Source organism: Miniopterus schreibersii (genome assembly GCF_964146895.1).
Source record: "Miniopterus schreibersii genome assembly, chromosome: 13".
Lineage (NCBI taxonomy): Eukaryota > Metazoa > Chordata > Mammalia > Chiroptera > Miniopteridae > Miniopterus > Miniopterus schreibersii.
In genome coordinates, this window is record NC_138113.1 from 52,000,303 (window position 1) to 52,023,502 (window position 23,200).

The 23,200-nt window shown below is 37.8% G+C and overlaps 1 protein-coding gene across 3 annotated transcripts in view; it reads right to left on the reverse strand.

Annotated features, from left to right (window-relative positions):
* The window catches only part of ANAPC1 (anaphase promoting complex subunit 1), an 87,728-nt gene that overhangs the window by 33,236 nt on the left and 31,292 nt on the right, over positions 1–23,200 (reverse strand). For all 3 annotated transcript variants that reach the window (XM_081156155.1, XM_081156156.1, XM_081156157.1), the window contains 10 exons: positions 18,447–18,715; positions 17,102–17,193; positions 16,207–16,355; positions 13,394–13,472; positions 12,977–13,013; positions 12,811–12,881; positions 10,702–10,880; positions 7,343–7,557; positions 3,546–3,664; positions 248–519 (listed from right to left, as the gene is read on the reverse strand). In XM_081156155.1, coding sequence (XP_081012281.1) covers positions 248–519; positions 3,546–3,664; positions 7,343–7,557; positions 10,702–10,880; positions 12,811–12,881; positions 12,977–13,013; positions 13,394–13,472; positions 16,207–16,355; positions 17,102–17,193; positions 18,447–18,715 — 1,482 coding nt within the window. The remainder of the gene's footprint in view (positions 1–247; positions 520–3,545; positions 3,665–7,342; positions 7,558–10,701; positions 10,881–12,810; positions 12,882–12,976; positions 13,014–13,393; positions 13,473–16,206; positions 16,356–17,101; positions 17,194–18,446; positions 18,716–23,200) is intronic.

Sequence of the window (23,200 nt, forward strand, 5' to 3'; positions counted from 1 at the left end):
GGAGAAATGAGTAGGACCACTTAGGCTCTTAAATGTACATTCAGAGCAATGGAAGACCACTACACAGTTTTAACCAGGGAAGTGATATATTCCAATTTACACTTTAGAAAGATTACTCTGCCTGCTAACAGAAGAATGGATTTAGAGAAATAAGAATAAAGAAGGAAGAGCAAATAGAACAATTAGGAACTACCGCAGTAGCCCAGGTGAGGCACAATCCCAGGAGCTGGGAGCATGAGTCACTCACCTTGGTCAGGTAGTCATGGATGTTCAGAGTGGCCAGCTTGGTGAGGTGTCCATTCAGGCCCAGGGCCATGAGGAAGCCAGCATACTCATTGGCTAGTTCAGCATGCTTGGGCTTATTGTAAACAATCCAGGCTGAGTCAATCTGAGAGGCCGGGGCTATCTTCAGGCCGGCAGCCACACCATTATGAAAACTAGCCCAGCTTGTCATGTTGGGAGGCACATCAATGTTTCCACTGTTAAGGTCTACTGTTGTGTTCCGAGGAGGGGCACGCCCTATTCAGGCAAACAAATTCAAAACTGAGAGAACAGAAATTTACAAAACCAAAATTGTTAAATTTAGGTTTTTGAGAACAGAGATTGCTTTTTCTACATTTGAAATCCTTAATAGGTTACTGTGGGTTCTGAAACTTTTATACATGTGAATCAAATGTGATATAAGGTAGAAAAACTTTAAGTGCTTAAAATAATTCAGTGTCCTTTTTGCTAAAATGCATGGGGCTTTAAGAAGATAAATGACACCAATTTAACCTTATACAGATCTGATTAGGATGCTCACTGCTTTAAAATCTTTCTTTCAAATAGCAGGAAGCTTATTAAAAGATAAAATGAAGCCCAGCCAGGCGTGGCTCAGAGGTTGAGCATCAACCTAGGATCCAGGAGATCGTGGTTCGATTCCTGGGTCAGGGTACATGCCCAGATTGCGGGCTTGATCCCCAGTCAGGGGCCTGCCGATCAATGACGACTCTCTCATCATTGATGTTTCAACTCTCTCTCTCCCTCTCCCTTCCTCTCTCTGAAATCAATAAAGATATATTTTAAAAAATAATAAAATAAAATAAAGACTAAGTATTCCAGTTAAACTATATAAACAATACATTCCAAAATGTGGTTGGTGACGCTGATGTTAAATATGCCACACCATATTTTTCTCAGGACATTAAGTGAAAAATGACATTTTAAAAAGAGAGGACAGTTATAAATCCTCTTTACCTCTTATCTATGTCTCTCTGATTATATATATATATATATAATATAGATATCTAATTATATGCTACTGTTAACATCACCAAATTCATTCATAGTGCTATAAAAAGCATCCTTTTATACACTTGAGTTACCCAGTGAGCCATAAGAATACGCACTAAACTTAATTCTGTGGTGCAATTATTTAAGAGCAACGTAAATTAAACGGTCATGATGTCCTCTTTGAATTCCCCGAGTCTGGTTTTGATCTACCCTATATTAAACTCTTTTTATATTTTTAGCTCAAGTCATGAATATTAAAAATAAATATTCCAAATATCGCACAGTTACACAGTTCACTAGAGGTTTGAAAATATGGTTTTAAAGGAGCTTTGAAAGTTATGCGAAATAAATTTTAAATAGATGCACAATGTCTTACTTGGATTTTATGTATACACATACACATATACACACAGAGACACAAGCACAAAGTAAAATGTATGAATTTACCATTCGCTTTTTATACCTAAGAGCTAATTCAAATGTTGGTGTATGACAGCACTACATTGGGTAACAAGTTCATGAGTTAGACTCTTACTTTCTCAAAAAAAGGCAAAGATTAATAACGAAAAACAAGTAAACTTATCAAAACAGTGACTCATCATACACATAACACATAACATTTGCACACAAAATAAAAGACAAAAGGTAAAAGAGTAAGAATTCAATATATTCTACAATAAGAATAACAATATACAAAAGTACAACAGGCCTATCAGTGTGAGAGTTTATGGACTATTTAAAAAAATTTTTTTTCCTAAATTATTATTAAATATTTTTTTCCTTAGGGAGTGCCTACCAAAATGGCTAAAAGATTAAATTTTGGATTAATGTCATAAACACATTTTAAATCATGCAAATTTAACTAAATTTATTTTTTTTAAAAGAAGACAATGATTCATGTATTTAACACTCACCCAAGTATCGCCACCCAGACTTACATTTTAACATTAGCATTTGCCAATTTTGCCTGAGATCCTTTTCTAATCCAAGCTTTTTCTATGAAAATCTCTAAACAGGTGAAAGGCTAATAAAATAAACACCTACATACTATGCCCTCCATCGAGATTCACAATTGTTCAGATTTTGCCATGGTTGTTTTATCTCAGAAAGAGAACAGTTAAAATAGTGACGGTCACTCTGCTTGCTGTGCCTGTCAATGAGATGATGGCTCCGGACTAGGTGTGATACTGGAGATGAGAGTGGTCTCATTTTCTGTACACTGCTGAAAGCACAGTTCCTTACAAATCTGAGGGGGGGGGGGCTGTATTTTAAAATTATGTAACTTGAAATATCCATTTTTATATAGGTCTTATAAAACCACATGCACTACACTTTAAAGGATTTTCAATGACAATTTTGACTGAACATGACTGTCACCTGTAGAACACACTCAAACTAGTATCAGGTGAATGGGCACTATAACACCCATTATAATCAGTAACACTGGGGAAGGAGCACTCTCATATCTGGCAGAAGTAAAAGCTCATGCATCCAATCAGAAAGGCCATGTGACAATCTGCTGCATTAGAGCCTTAAAATCTTGATGTCCTAGGAGTTCTACTTCTAAGCAATTTCTAAATAAGTAAAATAAATACACCCCAATATATATTTATAATAGCAAAAATTAATAATTTCCTATAATTCCAGGCTGTTTATATATTCCATTAAATGAAATACTCTAGAAAAATGAAAATGAAGTTGACTAAAAATAGATTATACAATACCTACATACATATATAAACACAATTGTATACACAGATATGCTAGATAAAGAAGGATGCTCACTATACAATAAATTTTTTAAATAATTTCTAAAATAGATTTAAAACTACAAATATAAAATTATGAAGTGGAGAAATAAAATTGGGAAACGTATACAACAAAATGTTTACACTAGTGAACTCTAGCAAGTGGGACTACTATAAGTTAAGTATATTTTCTTGTTTTTGTACAAGGATCATTTATTCATAATAAGACATAAGACATTTTAAGACTAAATACTTTTACATTTATACTTTAAGACTATTTAAAGTTCAACAATGTTACCATTATCCATAGTATCTTTCTAAACTTTCTCAAGTCCCTTTCTGTATTTCAAGATACAGAAAGGTCTCATTAAAAGCAAAACTCAGTAATGAGCTACATTCTACTTCCCTCAATGTTTAGTCTGATTTGCTATTTGGGCAGCAATAACCACTAGAGCAGCTATTAATAATATGTAAGACCACCAGGCATATCATTTCCTTTCTCGTTGAGCCCAGAATATAACGTACCAGTCAAATTCAACTTAGGAATAGGCAATGGTTCTGTTGGAACAGGATGGTATGAAAATAAGGTAAACATCCCTCGTCCTACCGGAAGTGCCATAGTTCGCTGGCACAACTGGAGCAATCTGTAATAAAAATTAAAACCAACATGTGAAAAAGTCTTAAGCAAAAAAATTGGAACGCAATCTGTAGGCAAGTATTTCAAAAGAAGGCGCACTGTGTAAGATGAAGTCATATCCAGAAAATCCATACAAAGATGTGGCTGAAACATCCAAACACGGTCATTCTCACTTTAATACTCTTGCCCCCCTTAGAAAGTCTAAGGGGAGACCCAATTCCTTTAGTTTGTTCCATATTTGCTTTGAATGAAAACCAGCTAGTACAGCCCTGCTGGAGTGGCTCAGTTGGTAAATTGTCATCCTATGCACCAGAAGGTTGTGTCTGTCTGTCTGCCTCTCTTTCTCTACCTGCCACTCACTCGCGCTCGATTGTGCTCTCTCTCTCTCGCTCTCTCCCTAAGCATGTCCTCAGGCAAGGATTAAAAAAAACAAAACCCAACTGGTCTATAAACCAAGCCAATCCTCCCCAAGTATCCAAAAAGAGAAACCTAAAGTTCTACTCTAACTGTTGCTAACCCTTTCATAGGAAAATATTATACTCTGGGTTTCACTGTGTTATTTTCAGTCTAGCTGCCCTCAATACATCTGGATTCCTCCGCCCATCCTTTTTGAAAACAGAGACTCAGAAATGCCATCTCTGTGGCCTGTACTCAAGGAAGGAAAGGAACGCCCTACAGTGAAGGTCAGTGGACTTCATGGCACCTCCAAGGAAAACATAGAGTAAGTTTCCCTCATATTACAGGAACGATAGATAACACTATGTATCAGTGATGTTCAAGGTTCAAATGGCTTCTATGAGCTACTTGTTTCTATATTAAAGTAAATCACATTCTGTAGAGCACCTTAAAACAAAATCAAACATATTGTGAAAGCAGGGGCATTATAACCAGGAAACACTTAACACAAGTTATATCTGAAGACACAGAAATATCTCTCCAGAGGCTAACATTTTCTCTGCAGATAAAGTTATTCACAAGCATGCTCTCTCCCTTACTATACACACACTCATAGCTGCTTTCTAGTTCACTGGCGAGGAAAATTTTGCTGTCCTAAGATTCTTTGGGAACACTGCCTCACATTAATTTAGAATCATGGAAATTCAAGGCCAAAAGGCAACGTCACATAACATTTCTTTAGCAGAAATCTTACATATAATCCAAAACATTATCATAATAAAAACAATACTATATTCCTTCCATTTATGATGCCACTGATTACAAGATGCATCACTATTTCATGATGTACAAGGAAAGAAAGAACATGGCCACTTAAACTATAACACCTACTGACTGAAAGACATTCTGATTTCAGAGATAGTAAAAGGTAAAAAAGAAAAATTAGCTTCATGGAATGAACTCTTGTTCATAATGACTCACTGCATTGAGCTTTACTATGTTCTGGTCAGTGTTCCCAGCATTATGAAGAAATAACTCACCTGCTACACAGAACCACCTTGTGAGGTGTGAATGGTACAATCATGCCTCTTCTTATAGAGGCAGCAACTGAGGAAGCCAAGAGGTTAAGTAATTTATCCAAAGTCACCCAGCAGATACTGGCCAAGCATAGCTCAGAGCCCATGCTATAAACTATGCTCTCTCTCTGTCATTCCATTTCCTCATTTACAGTGACTAATAGCTGGGTCCATGTGGGGAAGAAACAGAGATAGGGAGAGTATGACTGACTTAGACCTTTGACAGCCTGAGGTTAAGAGTGGATGGTCCAATGGTCCTTCCCTAGAAGTTGTAAGTAACACAATAAGTAAAGAAAGGAGAAAACAGTGGCAGAGATGACAGGTAGATAGAGACCAGGCAGATAAAGGGACTGGAGAGAATTTTAAAATCTAAATTGAGCTATCAACAAAACAAGAAGAACCTACTGAATGGAAGAAGATATTTGCCAATGATACATGTGATGAGGGGTTAATTCCAAAATTTACAAAGAATTCAAATAACTCAACACCAAAAAACCCCAAACAATCCAATTAAAAAATGGGCAGAGGACCTGAATAGACACTTCTTCAAAGAGGATATACAGATGGTGAATAGATCTATGAAAAGATGCTCAATGTCACTAATCGTCAGAGAAATGCACATTAAAACCACAATGAGATATCACCTCACACGTGTCAGAACAGCTATCATCAAAAAATCAACAAACAAATGTTGGTGAAGATGTAGAGAAAAGGGAACCCTCATGCACTGCTGGTGAGAATGCAGACTGGTGGAGCCACCGTGGAAAACAATATGAAGCTTCCTCAAAAAATTAACAGAACTATCTTATGACTCAGCAATTCCACATCTGGGTATATATCCAAAGAAATCTAAAACACTAATTCAAAAAGATATAGGCACCCCAATGTTCACTGCAGCGTTATTTACAATAGCCAAGATATGGAAGTAACCCAAGTGCATATCAATGGATGATTAAAGATGTAGTACATCTTTACACAATGGAATATTACTCAGCCATAAAAAAGAATGAAATCTTGCCATCTGTGACAAGATGGATGGGCCTAGAGGGTATTATGCTAAGTGAAATATGTCAGAGAAAGACAAATACCAGATAATTTCACTTATATGTGGAATCTAAAGAACAAAATAAACAAACAAGCAAAACAGAAACAGACTCATAGATACAGAAAACAAATTGATGGCTGCCAGAGAAGAGGGTGGGTAGAAAAGGTGAAGGGATTAAGAAGTGCAAATTGGTAGTTACAAAATGGTCACAGGGATGTAAAGTACAGCATGGGAAATATAGTCAATAATATTGTAATAATTCCAGGTAGGTGGTTGAATTATTGAGGGGATCACTTTGTATATTATGTAGATGTCTAACCACTATGCATATATTTGAAACTAATATAAAATAATACTGAATGTCTACGGTAATTGAAAAAAAAATTAAGTTGAACTGTCCCAAGGCAACAACTCTGGAATGTGCACTGATTACTACTGAATCTTACAGTTTATGAAGGGATAAATGAGTATTAGTGATGTAATAAAGAGCGTAAGTTTCAGAGAGTGGCAAAAGAGAAGGCTTATACAGTATTACCTATCACCATTAAAGTTTCTAACGGGAGCAAGAAAAAAACACTGGTATAAGTTTAAACTACACTAAAAACAAAAGAATACCAAAAAAAATTCAAAATATTTTCCTTATCAAGACACCCAAGAATGAGTTCAGTGTTTTCCTTTATAAATTCTTAAGGTAACTAAGATCAGAATGGTTTTAGATTCACCTTTTCTAAATAGCAGACAGCTGTATTTCAAGAGAGGGTCTGGCTAGGCCAGCATGGCTTCAGCAGTTGAGCATCAACTTAGGATCCAGGAGATTGAAGTTCGATTCCTGGTCAGGACAAATGCCCGGGTTGCAGACACCATCCCCATTGTGGGGCGTGCAAGAGGCAGACAATCAATGACTCTCTCATCATTGATATTTCTATATCTCTCTCTCCTCTCCCTTCCTCTCTCTGAAATCAATAAAGATATATATATATTTTTAATTATTTTTAAAAAGAGAGGGTCTGAAATAGAACACTTATGTCATTAAATGCCAAAATATTTTGAAAATGTACAGGTTATTAAGTTTGGGTAAACATTTAAAATACAAGGTACTTTCATCTTTTCCGGGTTTTAGCATTAAAAAAGCCACCTCTAAGGAGCGGTAGCTCATGCTTCCCATTACCTGTTTTCCTTCTCCTCAATGAACTCGTGGTCACTGAGCTCTGGGTACTGCACCACATTGACGCGGACAGGATGCGCACTTTGAAGAAGCCTCCGCACGTCCTGCACCCTTAAATCTTCACTCCATATGAGTGACATAACTTCTTGATTCATGTCGTTCATCCCATCATCTTCCTCCTCAGTCTCTGTTCCTGAAGGAACATCTGATGAGAGCACCTAAGTAACAGACTTGGTTGTAGTGACCATCTACAAACCAGTCAACAAGCACTGGCTGACATGAGCATGTCCAGGATGACATATCTGACCACCAACACAGAAAAACTGCAGGCAGGCCTGGATTCCCAATGAGTACCAGGACCCTAAGGTAGAACTCTTTTAGAGCACAATTAGACTGCCCACTTAAAAATTCTTTATAGAGTCAAGAGGAAAAGTTTAAATTTGAAACAAGAGTCAGGAGGAGGATTCCTTTGAAAGAAAGGGTCTGAGTAAATTGTAAAAATCTAACTATATCTTAAACATCCTGAAAAGAAAACATTACCTTAAGTGGAATATCACACACACACACACACACAATTATTATTTAAGAACCCACACTAATTTAAATATTATCTTTGATTAACATAAGCAGAAAAGAAAAACATGAGGAATATTCACCAAGGGCTGGAGGAAGCTGAACAATACTTTCTTCCTTTTGTGCTTTACATATAATGGATTATGGCTGGTTTTCACTTTAGTTTGTAAGTATGTTCCAAATAAAAATTTCTTAAAAGGGAAGGGACTGAATGTAACAAATGAAAAGGGTTCATTTCTTGATTACCATTCTGTTCTCATAAGCTCAGTGTGTGCTTTAACATGAGCCTTCCAAGTCCAAGTACAGTCAAACCTTGGTTCTCAAACACCTCCCTTCTCGAAAATTCAGTTCTGGACCAAGCTGTTCACAAAAAAAATGTCTCGGTTGTTGAAAAAGCTTCAGTTCTTGACTTGACAATCCTTTCACACTGATACATCAGCATGACAAAAAGCATCTCTCAGGCCACAAACAACGGACAGAGTGCAAGTCAGTTTACCCCTAAACTTCGAAAAACATAAAGAGGCCATCAAGAGTGCTAATGTTGCTAGGGGTGTGGAAAAAAGTGATCACCAGCAACTGAAGAGGTAAAAAAACAACTGTTGTTATTTAGATAAAGGAAAAGCAGTTTGCCAGTAACAGCATTTCGAAGGCAGTGATAAGTGAAAAAGGAAGATGCTGACTTCCTGAAAGACACCCCAGGAACGGCACCTGAAGTGATTCCTTTAAGGCTAGTAGGGGGTGGTTCAATAAATTTAAGAAAAGTGTTTGTTTATAGATTAAACAGTACATTAGGGATGTACTGTATATAAAAAAGGTTAAAACAGGAAATCACTTGGGGTCTGGAAGGAATTAATTTACATTATTTCTAATGGGAAAAAATAATTCCGTTTTAGAACAAATCGTTTCTTGAACAGCCTTCAGAAATGAATTAAGTTCAAGAACCAAGGTTCCACTGTAATTCTGACTTCAACATCGATATGAATAGCATGAAATCTCCTTTTCTCTCACAACATTTTATATTCTTTTAACAAAAGTTTAACTCCTAGTTAAAATGCTAGAGTTCTGCCAACATTTACAGAAACATTTACATGAAAAAAATAAGAATAATGGCAGATATGGCTAAATAATCACTTTTATTTACTTCATAAAAATTCATTATGGTTCAGTACCTATGAAATATCTAATAATTTTAAAGAAACTATATTCTAATGGGTGGGTGGGTTAGGTATAAAATATAGACCCAAATCCTGTTAAACTGAATTTAGAGGAGTTATACAGTATAGCCTCAATAACTGAACTGAGTTTAGACAGAATTACTTAAAATGACAATTAAACACAGGTGAATAAGCCCCAGCTGGTTTTGTTCAATGGTTAGAGCGTCAGCCCACAGACTGAAGGGTACTGGGTTCGATTTTAGCCAAAGGCAAGAACCTCTGTTGCAGGCTTGATCCCCAGCCCTGGTCCAGGTGTGTGCGGGGGGGCAACCAATAGATGTTTCTCTCACATTGACGTTTCCCTCTTTTTCTCTCTCTCTCCCCCGCCCCCACCCTGAAAATCAATGGAAAAAATACCCTTGGGTGAGGATTAAAAAACCCCAGGTGAATGATTATCAATACCCTTTGGTTTCAGTGTTAACAATGTCACACTGCTCTCATTCCAGGAAATGAAGGAGGTCGAAATGCTAAAATTTATCTTGGTCAAGGAAAGGATAACCATGTTATAAACCAAAAAAAAATTGGTTTTCTGCTTAAAACAAGACAAACACTAACTCAACTAAGAATTGTTATGTAAGTGCAGAGTGAAGAGAGCAATCTGGTCGTGCCCTGCTGGAGATGGATCCCCATGGAAACAGATTCTGTCACAGACCCATGAGGCAACATTCATGTCAGGAATAAATTTTCATACAGGTTCTGAAACATCAGTAGCCTAACACCTGATGTGAATTATAAACAGTTAGAAAGTGCTGATTATTATCTGTTGGTTCAAAGGCTAATGAGAAAAGAGCCGAATTTTCACTGTCACTGTCGCCAGGAGTGGAACTGTCATCCCTGGACCCTCCTTGATGCTCACGGTAATGAAGCACTACCATTTATGTTTTTAAAGTTAATCTGAGTTCTAGAAATTTTAACAGTTCCATTTTTAATTTTGAAAGAGGCTGATTTTAAAAGAAATAACTGGAGAGTAATGACATACTTCACTTTTTCTTATAGGTTCTTAGAACACATTCTTAAAAAAACAGACTTGAAGACTGATGAAAGACAGTATTCAGAAGGGTAACATTAAGACATCTTTTAAACAACTTTAGTGCCCCCCCCAAAAATCATTTCCCTAGGACTTCAGTTTGATTAAACATATAATTAAACAGATATATTTACAACATTCAAAGGTTAAATTCAAGAAAGCCAACCCATCATATATGAAAGAGAAAATAGTTATATATTAACTATTCAAATTCAGGATCTATGTGCTCTCTCTTTTCCCACATAATAATTATAAATTAGTTAACTACCAGTACGGCACAAGTATGGAATCAGTCATGGTAGATGCTCTACTGATCACTCAAGGTGAAGAAAGGTCTAGGAAAGACAAAGCATCCCAAAATCTCCTGTTCCCATGTTTAATTTACAATTAATAACATTTGTCCAATTATAAAATGCCACCTGACATATAACATAAAAAAGACAATATGATATAACACTTGCAGAAAGACTTAAAGGAAGTGTAGAACATTTCTACTTAGATGTTATTAAGGCTAAAATGAACCTTGAACTTTCTGTGTTGACACTCACAGATTTCCCTTTGGGTAAGTTTCCTTCACAGGCCTGCTTGGACAGGTCCTGACGTCCAATCAAGAGACACACAGCCTCTGGCCAGTCTGCAGCAGGCTGCTCGCGACAGTGATAAATTGCATCTCTGATGGGAAGAGCAATTCCAAAGGGAAGAGTTTCCAAGTCTCTTAAAGTGAAGCCTGATGGTGAAAGGAAGGAAAAACGTTTTTCATTTAGACCTGCCACTCTTCCAGTTACCCTCTAACTAAAATTAGCAAATATCTATCCTGACAAGTAAGAAATTCATTTATTCATCTTACTACCAGGCTAGTGTCTTGACATGAGGGATTAGCTAGAAAGGTCTCTTTACAAAACTCTAAAAAACCTTTAAGAAAAAGATAAACAATAAAATAGAAAAACCACAAAGGACTTAAAAACCGTTCCATACACCAAACATAAAACAGTCAATAAACATACGATAAGATGGTCTATCCAGTGAGTGATCAGGGAAATGCAAACTGAAAACACTAGAAAGCAGAAGTTCACATTCACGTGACAGACAAATATTGCAGTCTATCAATACCAAGTGTTGACAACTATGCAGAGCAACAGTGATTCTCGACCACAGCTGATGGTGGTATGTACCGGTACAACCACACTGGAAAACACTTGGCATGTGCATAGACCAGCCCTATGGTCCAACAATAGCCACAGAGAAACTTGTGCATATGTGCACCAACACACAGTATTAAAATATTCGCTAGCAATGTTGCTTCACTATGGCAAAAAAAGGGAAGGGAGGAAACAGCCCAATTGCTATCATCAATAAAACGGATAAGTTTTTATATATTCAAACAATGAGGTATATAGCAATGAAAACAAATGACCTACTGCTACATGAGTCGACATGGATGAATCTTTAAAAAATAATATTGAGTGAAGAAAAGACAGCAGAAATATTTATATTTATGTCCGTTTACATAAAGTTGAAAAACACAAAACACTAAGCAATATATAAAGAAGATAAAACTACAAAAAATATGAGAAAAGGAATACTAAATTTAGTAGGGCAGTGGTTACCTCTAGTGGCGGGGTGTGTGCGAGGACACCACACTGGCAATGTTCTCTTTCTAGTGGCGGGTGACCATCAATATTCACTTGTTATTCTCTAAACATTTCAGACATTCTTTTGTATGTATGCCACATTTCATTTAAAAAAATTTTTTAATCTTCATGTTAATTAAAATTTTATTTTTCCTGAAATAATTTTCTAAATTTTCTAAATTATACATTAATATAGAAAGTTGATTATTAAGGTAAAAATGTTTCCTTACATGAGAATAACAATTGGGTTAAACATTATGTAATATATAGATAAAATGCATCCAATATTTTTTCAGCACAGGTATCCTATTTGTAATACTAATGACAGTTGCTGTAACTTTCAAGGGGGCATACAAAAAAGAACATGAAAAACTGAGTTGTTTAGAACAGTCTTTAACAGAAACATCCTGTAATGTTCATTAGAGCATTATTTTCTAACATAGAAACATCCTCATTTTTTTATATTTTCATATCAATAATTTGTTTTTTTTGTTTGCTATTTTTGTGAACAATTTCTTTAGTACTTTACTCAGTTTGAAACATAGGAGCACATGGTTAGAATTAGAGAATAGGAAACTCTTTTCTTCCCCCCCTCCACCCATGAATCTTCATCTCAGTGCCTCAAATCCCTAGCCTATGTATGCCCTTCCAAAGCACACCTGCAATGTTTATACAATTACTTTTAGGTTTTGCCAGAAATACTCCCTTCTCATATCTGAGAATGACAACGGCTTTCAGGTCTGGTGTGCAGTGATTGGTGCTCTCCATTCTGAGGCTGACGGATCAAAAGTTGGTATCACTAATGTCATGAAAGCTGTGAGACTGTAGGGGAAAGGAAGTATGGCTTGATAGGCCATAATCTCAACCCTGTGGGACCTTCTCATAGAGCGAGAATCCTCTCTCCTCATGCCTCCTAGGTCTAGTTTGCTTTGAGGAAGCTGGGCTTCCTGAGGACAGAGTTTCCAAGGCAAGCAGGAGGTTCTCACTGGCATTTCAATGACACATAAAGAGAAAAGACAACCTTACCTACATTAGCCATCCAGACAACTAATCTTTCAGCTAGACTAGAAACTGATGGAGAATGCCTGAAACTAAACCTATAAGAAAACAAAACACAGTTATTAAACAGAAGAGTGACACCTAATTGTGTTTTACATTTTTAATATAAAAGCACAATCTGAATAAAATTCACCTGTTTTCCTCTTGTTCTGCTTGTGACTTTTGGGGAGCTACAAGATAACAAAATGAAACTTTATTTTGATAGTCTTCCTGGTAAAGAAAATACATAACATGCAGAAGAAATTTGGAAATAAAGCTTTGTTAACAAACAACTCCTAGAAAATAATAAAATAAGCACGCTGGAAAGTATAATTTCCCTAAAGCTAAAATAATCCTTCTTAGGCACACTAAAAATAGGAAGTTTGTTAGATTTTCAATTCATCCTGGTCTCTGAAATTCAGCTGTGGTCTCAGACCAGAAGAGTGTAAATAAGACACAGCCTCTAAAATGAGGCAAGGCAAACACTCAGGAATTCTTTTTTTTTAATTTCAACTCCGATATGAACATTTATAAAAGTTTTTTTGCAAATCCTAACATTACACTGACTTACCCAGAGTTATTCTCGATAAATAGCGTGAGGATTCATCACAAACAGAGCTTTCATCACCAAGAATGTAGAGCGCAATACTCTGCACAAGGAAAAAATTAACACCTTTTTTAAATGGCTGGGGTATCATTACATATAGGAAAGTCCATCCATTTTAGGATGTACAGCTCTGTGTTTTGACAAACATTACACAATCACATAACCACTATCACAACTATGATACAGAATACTTTCCTCACCCCAGAAAGGTCCCCAGTGCCCATTGTGGTCCATCTGCTCCTCCCTACAGGCACCGCAGACAACTCATGTGTTCTGTCCCTGTAGTTTGCCTCTTCTACAGTCATATAAATGGAACCACAAATGTGTGGTCTTGTGTGTCCTACTTCATGATTATGCCTTTGAGATCCATCCACATTAACCGCATGTATCAGGAGTTTGTTTCTTTCTACTACTGAGCAGTATTCCATTATACAGATGCACCAACTTTGTTCACCTACTCATGAACTGATGGACCCTTGGGTAGTTTCCGGTTAGGTGAACCCTAACCCTCTGACCCTCCGACCCTCTGACCCTATCCCTTCTCCCACTTCTGCCTTCAAGGTTCTCTTTTGAATATCTGTCCCACCACCAAGATCTGTACCTGCAGCGGGACTTTTTTTGTGTGAAAGAAAGTAGCATGATTTTAGTGATTTTTAGTACAAAGCTAGAGGATCTTAAAATTCTATATACCAAACCAATATTAGCACATCAAATGATACATTCCTAAATCTAGATGATATCATATCTAACAAAGGAAAGTTATAATGTGAATATCTGTAAGTTGACTAATATAATTCAGGTTGGAGGTTGAATAACTCTGGCACATCCGTAATTCTCTGGCTCTGGCTCCCCTTTTTGGCTAGATATACACTGGGACTACCCCATTGGGCAAGACCAATATACTTGGTGGTTTTATATAAATGCTTCCACACAAGCTGCAAGGAATGCAAAAGGTCTGGGATTAAGCTGCTCTGAATACACTGTAAATGTATTTAATGACACTGAATTGTACACTGAAAAAAGTTAAAATAATAAATACTGTATTACGCTATTGCACCGTCATTTGTTTAAAACAGCAGAATCACTACTATGCGTGTCTGTGTCAGAGCCAGAGGGGTTCTGAGGCCTTCCTCACCAAGAAGCAAGGCAGAAGGCAGGGTAAAGGAAAAACAGATGGGGTCCACTGACATGGGAGAGGAGAAAAAAGCACATGGCTCTCCTGTAAGGACCTGCTCCAGGGCAGGGGGACCGAGACAAGTGCTAAAAAACCTCACCTTTCCAGACACCCTTTGGTTCTACTCAAAGGTTTGACCATAGACATGTAATAACTATTCAAAATGAACTAATTTTTAACAATAAATAATGTTGTATTTCTCTGGGGGGGAAAATTAAAGTGGGATTTGGGAAGCTACAAACAAGCTGGCTAAAAAATTTAAATGAAAAAGCAAAGGAACTAAAATAGCTAAAACAATACTGAAAAAGAAGAGTCAACTCTAAGCAGTTTTAACACTTACTAATAAAGCTACCATAATCCAGACTGTGTGGCCTGCAACACACATCAGTGGTCCAAATTAAAAGGTCCAGAAATAGACCTATAAGAATGTGGTCAACTGATTTTTGACAAAACTATAAAAGCAACAAAGAAACAATAATCTTCTTAACAAATGATGTTAAAAGATTTTGATACCCAAATTGAACAAGAACCTCAACTTAAACCTCACATCTTATTAAAATAACAAAATGGATCACAGCTCTAAATGTAAAACATACAACTGTAAAACTTCTATAAGAAAACAGGGAGAAGATCCTGTGCCCTGAAATTAAACAATGAATTCTTAGACATGATACCAAAAGCATTATACATAAGAGAAAAAACTGGATAAACTGGCTTCATCAAAATTAAACATTTTTGTTCTGCAAAATAAACATTAAGAGAATGATGAGATATGACAAGCTACAAACCAGGAGGAAATATTTGCAATCCACATACCTGACAAAACCTCGTATCTAGAAAGCTCAAAATATCACTAGCCATTAAGAAAATGCAAACTAAAACCAAATGAGATATTGCTACACAGCTATCAGAATGGAAAAATTAGAAATCAGGACAATAGCAAACACTGACAAAAATGCAGGGACACTGGAATGCTCACACACTGATAGGAAAATCTAAAACGGTACAGTCACTCTGAAAAATAGCTTCAAGTTTTTTAAAAACTAGATATATACTTACTATATGATCACCAATCCCACCTCTGGATATCTAACCTAAAGAAATGAAAACTTATGTCCACACAGAAACCTGTATTCACAACTGCTGGCACAGGGGATATCTCAAAAGCATAAGGGGTCCAGCCGGGTGTGGCTCAGTAGTTGAGCATCTACCTAGGATCCAGGAAATCACAGTTCGATTCCTGGTCAGGGCACATGCCCAGATTGCAGGCTCGATCCCCAATTGGGGCTGTGCAGGAGGCAGCCGACCAATGACGACTCTCTCATCATTGATGTTTCTCTCTCTCCCTCTTCCTTCCTCTCTTTGAAATCAATAAAGATATATTTTTTTAAAAAAAGCATAAGGGAATTTTTGTTGGGAGGGAGGGGGTCTGTACTGTATCCTAGTTATGGTGGTGATTACATAAATCTACATGTTTGTTAAAATTCACAGAACTGAACACAAAATTTTTAAAAAGTTAATTTTACTGTGTAATAGTTTTTAAACCATATGTTAAAAGAAAGAGAGAAAAACAAACAAGTTAGGCAATACTATGAGTACCTACCAAAACTACAAGTCGGCTTCTTTCACAGATGCCAGGGAGGTAAGGGTATGGTGGCATTTCTTCACCCTTCAGACAAGAACTCACCCACTGATAAATACTTGGTGGCTCAGAAGTAAAAAATGATGGATGATGCATAAACCCTGTTTGACCTTTAAAAATTAGATAAATGTTTATCAACATACAAGAATACATTAAGAAAATGCTATTTTACTCTAAAGGAAAAATGTTTTCGAATGACAGATACTGTTGATCAATCAGAATATTTTTGCATATTTTCCAAAATGTTCTGTTTCCTACCACAGTAAATAAACTGACTATATTATAATGTGTAGAATTTGAATGATTACTTATCCCATCCTGGATGAAAATTCAGCAAATTTTTGTGCTCAAGGCATATAAAGAATCTAACCAAAATTTTCTGTCCTAACCCAAAAGGTGAGAACACAGAAGAGACAGCCAGGATTCCTCTCCGTTCTAACAACTGGGCCCCAATCCTGAGTCCCTTTAGTTCAGGGTCTAAGACAGTACAGTGGTAATGAACATGTTCCAATATGGCAACCACTAGCCCCACGCAGCCACTGAACACTTAAATGTGGCCAGTGTAACTGAGGAACTGAAATTTTAATATCATTAACCCGATGACAAGCACAGGTCTTGGGCACAGCATACTTGGTAGTGGAAGCTCTCTAAGCTTTTGCAACTCAGAACTTATGGATGGGTATAATTTTCCCCGTACACTGAGGAAGTTATGACTTACTGCAAATCACAGATCAAGCACAAACTAAAATCTGCCTGGTAGAAAAGCCTTGCCCCCTGACTTAGAGACTAATGGTAAGAAAAATACAAGCAAATGTCACTATATTGTTCACAAAATCTTTGACAACAAGGTGCTTACCTTGATCAATTGTGCACACTTGTCCAGTAGTTCTGACAAGCGTTGGGTAATCTCTGTAGTAATGATCTAAGTAAGGCTCCAATTTTAAGTCCCTAAAACATCAAGAACATATAAAACAGAAACAACAAGGATGGTATTACAACATTTTCCCCACACAGTTAGGGTTCATCAATAGAACTTTCCAATTTAAAAACTTACTTATGAGAAAGAAGATAAACAAATCTAGAGTTTCTTTATTCTATTTCTGGACTTTCCAGTGCCCAATATGATAAATGCAACCTAAACTCCTTTTGCTAGACAAATTTTGTGGAAGTAAAACTACTATAAAAACACGGTGGTCTAGTTTCTCCTGTTACCTATTAATTTATTAACTGTGTGATGTTTGGCAAATCATGTCCAGAACCTCAATATTTTCTTCCAGAAAATGGGGAAACACCAGTTAACTCACTGTGAAGTTTTAAAATTAAATATGTAAAAAATACCTTATAAAATATAAAACATTACACAAAATGTTACTTATTTCAGAAAGCCCAGGGTTAGGGTTTAGAAATCATTTCATTACAGAAGAATTTTCATGACAGTAATGATTTGTCCTAAGAGAAACTGAGCAACAATTAAAACTGCCATGTCTCAGAAAACAATTTTGGGATCTTAAAGAAGATCACACAAATTAGAAAATATGCTGTAATCCTAACTCAGACTATTGACGTTGTGATTCCACTCAACTTTCTTTATAATCAAGGGTCATAAAGGCTTAAACAATACCCAGTGTGACCTTTAGAATTCAGTGCCAAACACAGGGTGCTTGTAAGGCTGTTAAAATGCATTGTTAGAGCAATCTAAATGAGGATCCATTAGGAACCTAAAAGACAGGGATGACCACCGATCTTGACAACACAGCCCAGCTGAGAGCCCACAGCTAGTCAAGCCTCATGTTCTTGGAAACACTCAGACAGGTTTTCTCATCACTAAATGGGGATTGTGATCCCTACCTTGTTTGACAATTTATGTAGCTAAACTACAATTCTGTGAACTGCAAGCATCATTTGAATGTAGGTATTGTTACAGAATAGCAGGTATTGTTATAGAACTTCCACCACAGTACAGTCAGTCATCTTGTCAACATGAAATGCTCAGCAGGTCACCTCGTGTTTAACCTACTTTCGTGACTTCCCACTCATCTTAGGACAAAACTAGCAACTCTAGCATGGCCCACAGGCCCTTACGTAGCCAGTATCTTCAAACAGGTCTGAGGTTTATAAAAAGTGCTCTGGGTTTTCAAGAAAGCAGATTTCTGAGTCACCTAAGCACTCCTGGAAGTTTTCACTCTACAGACAGTATTTACCTTGCCAACTGAACAAGGAGGTCAACAAGCGAATGAATTCCTTCCCCCATCAGAGTATTCAATTTAAGTTCCTCGTAGACGAGGTGAAGAACAAAAAACATTGCAGGTATGTGAGAGAAGAGAAGGGTAGAAGAATCCAGACTGAGATTCTGTGACAAGTCCTCATCCTTCATCTGAGAAACTTCCAAAGGACTCAGACATAAAGATCTATTCAAAAGGTGAGACTCAACCTTCTGGTGGTAGTCTGAATTCAGTAAATATTCCCAATCCTGAGAAGAAAAAGATATTAATTTTTAAATCATGCCTCCTTGTAATGTCATTAAAAAAATTCAATTAAAGCAATTCAAGTTCCATTTTCACATTAAGTTGACCTAAGAATATGAAAAAAATCACAATGCTAAAAAATAAAAAGAATATCAAAATAGCTAAGTGGGGATTCCGGAAGACAGCAGCACTATGAGAAGATGCAGAGCGCTCCTGCTCCCAGCGATGGACTCGATTTACTCCTAAAATACTGCGTAACCAGCTTGGAAAAACCTGAGTGGACATATTTCGAGTAGAAAGCACTGAAGGAACATCACAGAGTCTGGTAAGAGGGGGAGGCATAGAAAGGGGGAGTCCACTCTGAAGCCTGTGAGGCTTAGAGGCTGCAAAGCTCCCTCCCCTTGGGAGTGTGGACCAGCAACCAAAAGCAGAGATCTCAAACCCCGAGCGGAGGAGAAGGGAGGAGCGGTGTGCACAGAGCGCAGAGACCCAGGGGAGCGGTGTGCCTGAGAGGAGGGGATGGCACCTTCCTAGCCAAACAAAGCTGCTCATGGCCGCCGCAACCAGAGTCTTATGCACAGGGTGCTTGACCATAAGAAAGGCAGTCCCAAAGTGTGTGGCGCCCAAGTAGAAAGGGACCAGAGGTCTGCACTGAGCAGTCACACACAGGGACCGACCCTCTGCCTTCCTGTAGGGCACTGTGTTGAGCCCCAGAAAGCACTTAATCTGTGTGACACTGGGAAGGGGAAGAGAGTCCTCCCACCGCGAGAGACAGACTAGAGCTACGTGTGGGAGGGATTTTTCCTCCAGCCTCCTAAACTCTCGCTGGGGAGATTCTGGGATTTCTGACGGGCCCTGAGGGGTGCCATGGTGGTGCACTTGGAGCCACCCTAGCTGCGGGGAGCTGACTTTGTGTCCCCTCCCACTGGGTGCCTTGGCATGGGGTCGGTGGGACCTTGCAGGGCAGACTCTCTACTTGTGTGTTGCTCTGTGCGTTTTTGAGTTTTTGATCCCTGAACTGGCTTCCACCTTCCTGGCTTGCATTGGATGGATAGACCAGTGGAAGCTGGAATTTGTGTCAGCATAGGAGAGTGTTTGAAATACACGCCCTGTGCGACCAGCCAACCAGATCTGGGAAAGTAAGGGCGGAGCACACCTACCTCTCCTGCAGGCTAGGAGCACCACCCCCAACAGGAAAGGGGCTGGTCCAGCACACTGAAGCACCAGATACCCCTGCAGGGCACAGTCCTCAGGGGGAAGGGAGCTCACAGGAGGGCGTTACAAGAATAAGACTCTAAGGGACTACTGTTTGGGAACTGGGGGAAAAGCTTAAAATCCTTGCTGGGGGCTGGGCAGGCAAAGTGCTCACTGGAATGTTTTTTAATCGAAACCACTGAGCCCAGGCTGCTGAAACTGCCCATAGAGGAAAGGCAACAGACTGAATTCAATCTGAAACTGCAGCAGGCCAGTGCATGGGGAACTAGAATCGAAGGACAGGGTAGAGACTGAGGAGCTGGCTGTGCAGCAGACTATCTCCCTCACAGTGAGTGCCTGACAGCGAAACCTCTAAGCAAGGGGAGCGATATCCTGAGCTACACTAGTCATCCTGCACCCTAAAGACTCTACAGAAGACTCTGGAGTAAGGCCAGGCAACCACAATGTTGCAAAGAGCTGACAAGTGGAGGTGGTGTACACAGGGCCTCAGATCAACCATCTACCTAAGGACGCCAGAGCCAAACCTAGACATCTCCTCACACTGGCTGATACACAAGTACCTCCTAGGAAAAATTTTTTTTCTTTTATAAATTTTATAATTTTTTTAAAATTTTTAATTAATTTTAAAGAATTTTGTTTTGCTTAGCTTGTTTTTTGTTTTTTTGATTTTGTTTGGTTTGTTTTGTCTTTGCTTTTACTATCAAGAATTTCTTGATATTCCCTGCTTAATTGCTGGGACTTTATCATTATAAACAATAAGCTTACTGCTCTATCTCTCTCCTCTCGATCCATTGGCATAACTTTTTTTTTCTTCTTTTCTTTTTCATTTTACTCCCATCTTCCTTTTTGCTTGATTGTTAGTTTCTGTTATTCTCTTTACTGTATTTTTATTTTTTCATTTTCAGCTATTATCCCATTCCTACTCTCCCTAATTTTTTGCTTGTCCTTCCTTTCAGAATCCTTTCTCTGTTTCTTTTATCTCACAGTAGATTCTCTATTTTTTACATTTTATTATTATTTTTAAATTTTCATTATTATTAACAATAATAATATACTTTTGTCTCTAGCTTTACTTTCTTTCTCTTTTTTTACATTTTTTTTCCTCTTTAGCATTTGTGTTCTCCCTTCACTCTCTCAGTTCTATTTTCACTTCAGTTGTTTTCACTGTGATTGTCAGGATATTTTGTAAGATACCCCTTGTTTCCTGGAAGTTTAGTTGTGTACTGTCCTGCCTTGCCAGCACCCGTACAACAGCTCACATGACATGGTTGGGGCTGAGACACACAGTTAGCCAACCTGAGAGGAGAGTCCTCCCAAGGACTGGCGAACAACAATCTAGACCCAATCACAACAAGAGAGCCCAAAAAACCCACAAAAGGGACAAGCTTAGAGCAAAGAGCTCAGAAGTATAAGGAAAACATACCTCTGGGCTCCACTGGACTCACACTACAAAATCCCACCCTGTAAGACTGGGAGAGAGCAAATATATCTAATATACAGATGCAAACACTAAGAGCAACCAAAATGGGGAGACAAAGAAACAACCCCCTCCCCCCCCCCCCAACTAAAGAAAAGGAAAAATCGCCAGAAAAAGACTTTGATGAGATGGAGTTAAGCAAGTTATCAGAAATAGAGTTCAGAGTAATGGTTATAAAGATGATCAAGGAAATTAATGAAAACAACAAGACACTTCATGGTAAGGTCAAGGAACTTAGTGAAAAATGAAAAAGATAAATATCATAAATAAGAATCAGGCAGAAATAAAAAATACTATATATGATATCAAAATTACTCTGGAAGGATTTAATAGCAGGCTTAATGAAGCAGAGGGTAGAATAAGTGACTTAGGAGATAAGGTAGAAACAAACACTCAATCAGCAGCAAAAAGAAAAAAACTTAAAAAGCATGAGGACAGTCTAAGGGAGCTTTGGGACAACATGAAGCGAAACAACATTTGCATTATAGGAATGCCAGAGGGGGAGGAGAGAGAACAAGGGATAGAGAACTTGGTGGAGGAAATGATAACAGAAAACTTCCCTATGCTGGTGAGGGAGAAAGCCACACAAGTTCAGGAAGCACAGAGGGTTTCAAACAAGAGGGACCCAAAGAGACCCACTCCAAGACACATCCTAATTAAAATGGCAAATGTCAAGGACAAAGAGAAAATATTAAGGGCTGCAAGAGAGAGACAAACAGGACAAGGGAACCCCCCTAAGGCTGACATCAGATCTCTCAACAGAAACTCTTCAGGCCAGAAGGGAGTGGCATGAAGTTCTCAAAGTAATGAAAAGCAAGAACATGCAACCAAGATAGCTTTATCCAGCAAGGTTATCATTTAAAATTGAAGGTGAATTAAAGAGTTTCCCAGACAAAAACAAAGGCTGAAGGAGTTCAGTACCACGAAACCAGCATTGCAAGAAATGCTAAAAGGACAGCTCTAAGAAAAAGGAATAGTGAGAGAAAGGTACACTAGCATAAAGGGGGGAAATGGCATTAAATAAGTTTATATCAATAGTAACCCTAAATGTAAATGGAATAAATGGTCGAATCAAAAGATATAGGGTAGTTGAATGGATAAGAAAACAGGACCCAAACATATGCTATCTACAAGAGACCCACCTGAGAGCCAAAGATTCACACAGGCCAAAAGTGAAGGGATAGAATAAAATATGCCATGCAAATGGAAACAACAAAAAAAAGCTGGAGTAGCAATACTTATTTCTGACAAAATACACTTCAAAATAAAGACCATAACAAGAGACAAAGATGGTCACTACATAATACTAAAGAGATCAATACAACAGGAGGATATAACCCTTATAAATATATATGCACCCAATATAGGAGTACCTAAATATATAAGAAATTTCTTTGTGGACTTTTACGGGTCGATCAATAGCAACACAATCATAGTGGAGGACTTTAAGCACTGTCAGCACTGGACAGATCATCAACACAAAAAATCAACAGGGAAACACAGACCTTAAATGACACACTAGATCTAATGGATTTAACTGACATTTATAGAACATTTCATCCCAAAGCATCAGAATACACATTCTTCTCAAGTGCACATGGAATATTCTCAAAAACAGACCACATGTCAGGGAACAAGGCAAGTCTCTACAAATTCAAGAAGACTAAAATCATATCAAGCATCTTCTCGGATCACAATGCTGTGAAACTAGAATCAACCACTAAAAAAAACCTCAAAAACATTCAAACACATGGAGGCTAAATAGCATGTTATTAAACAATGAATGGGCTACCAATGA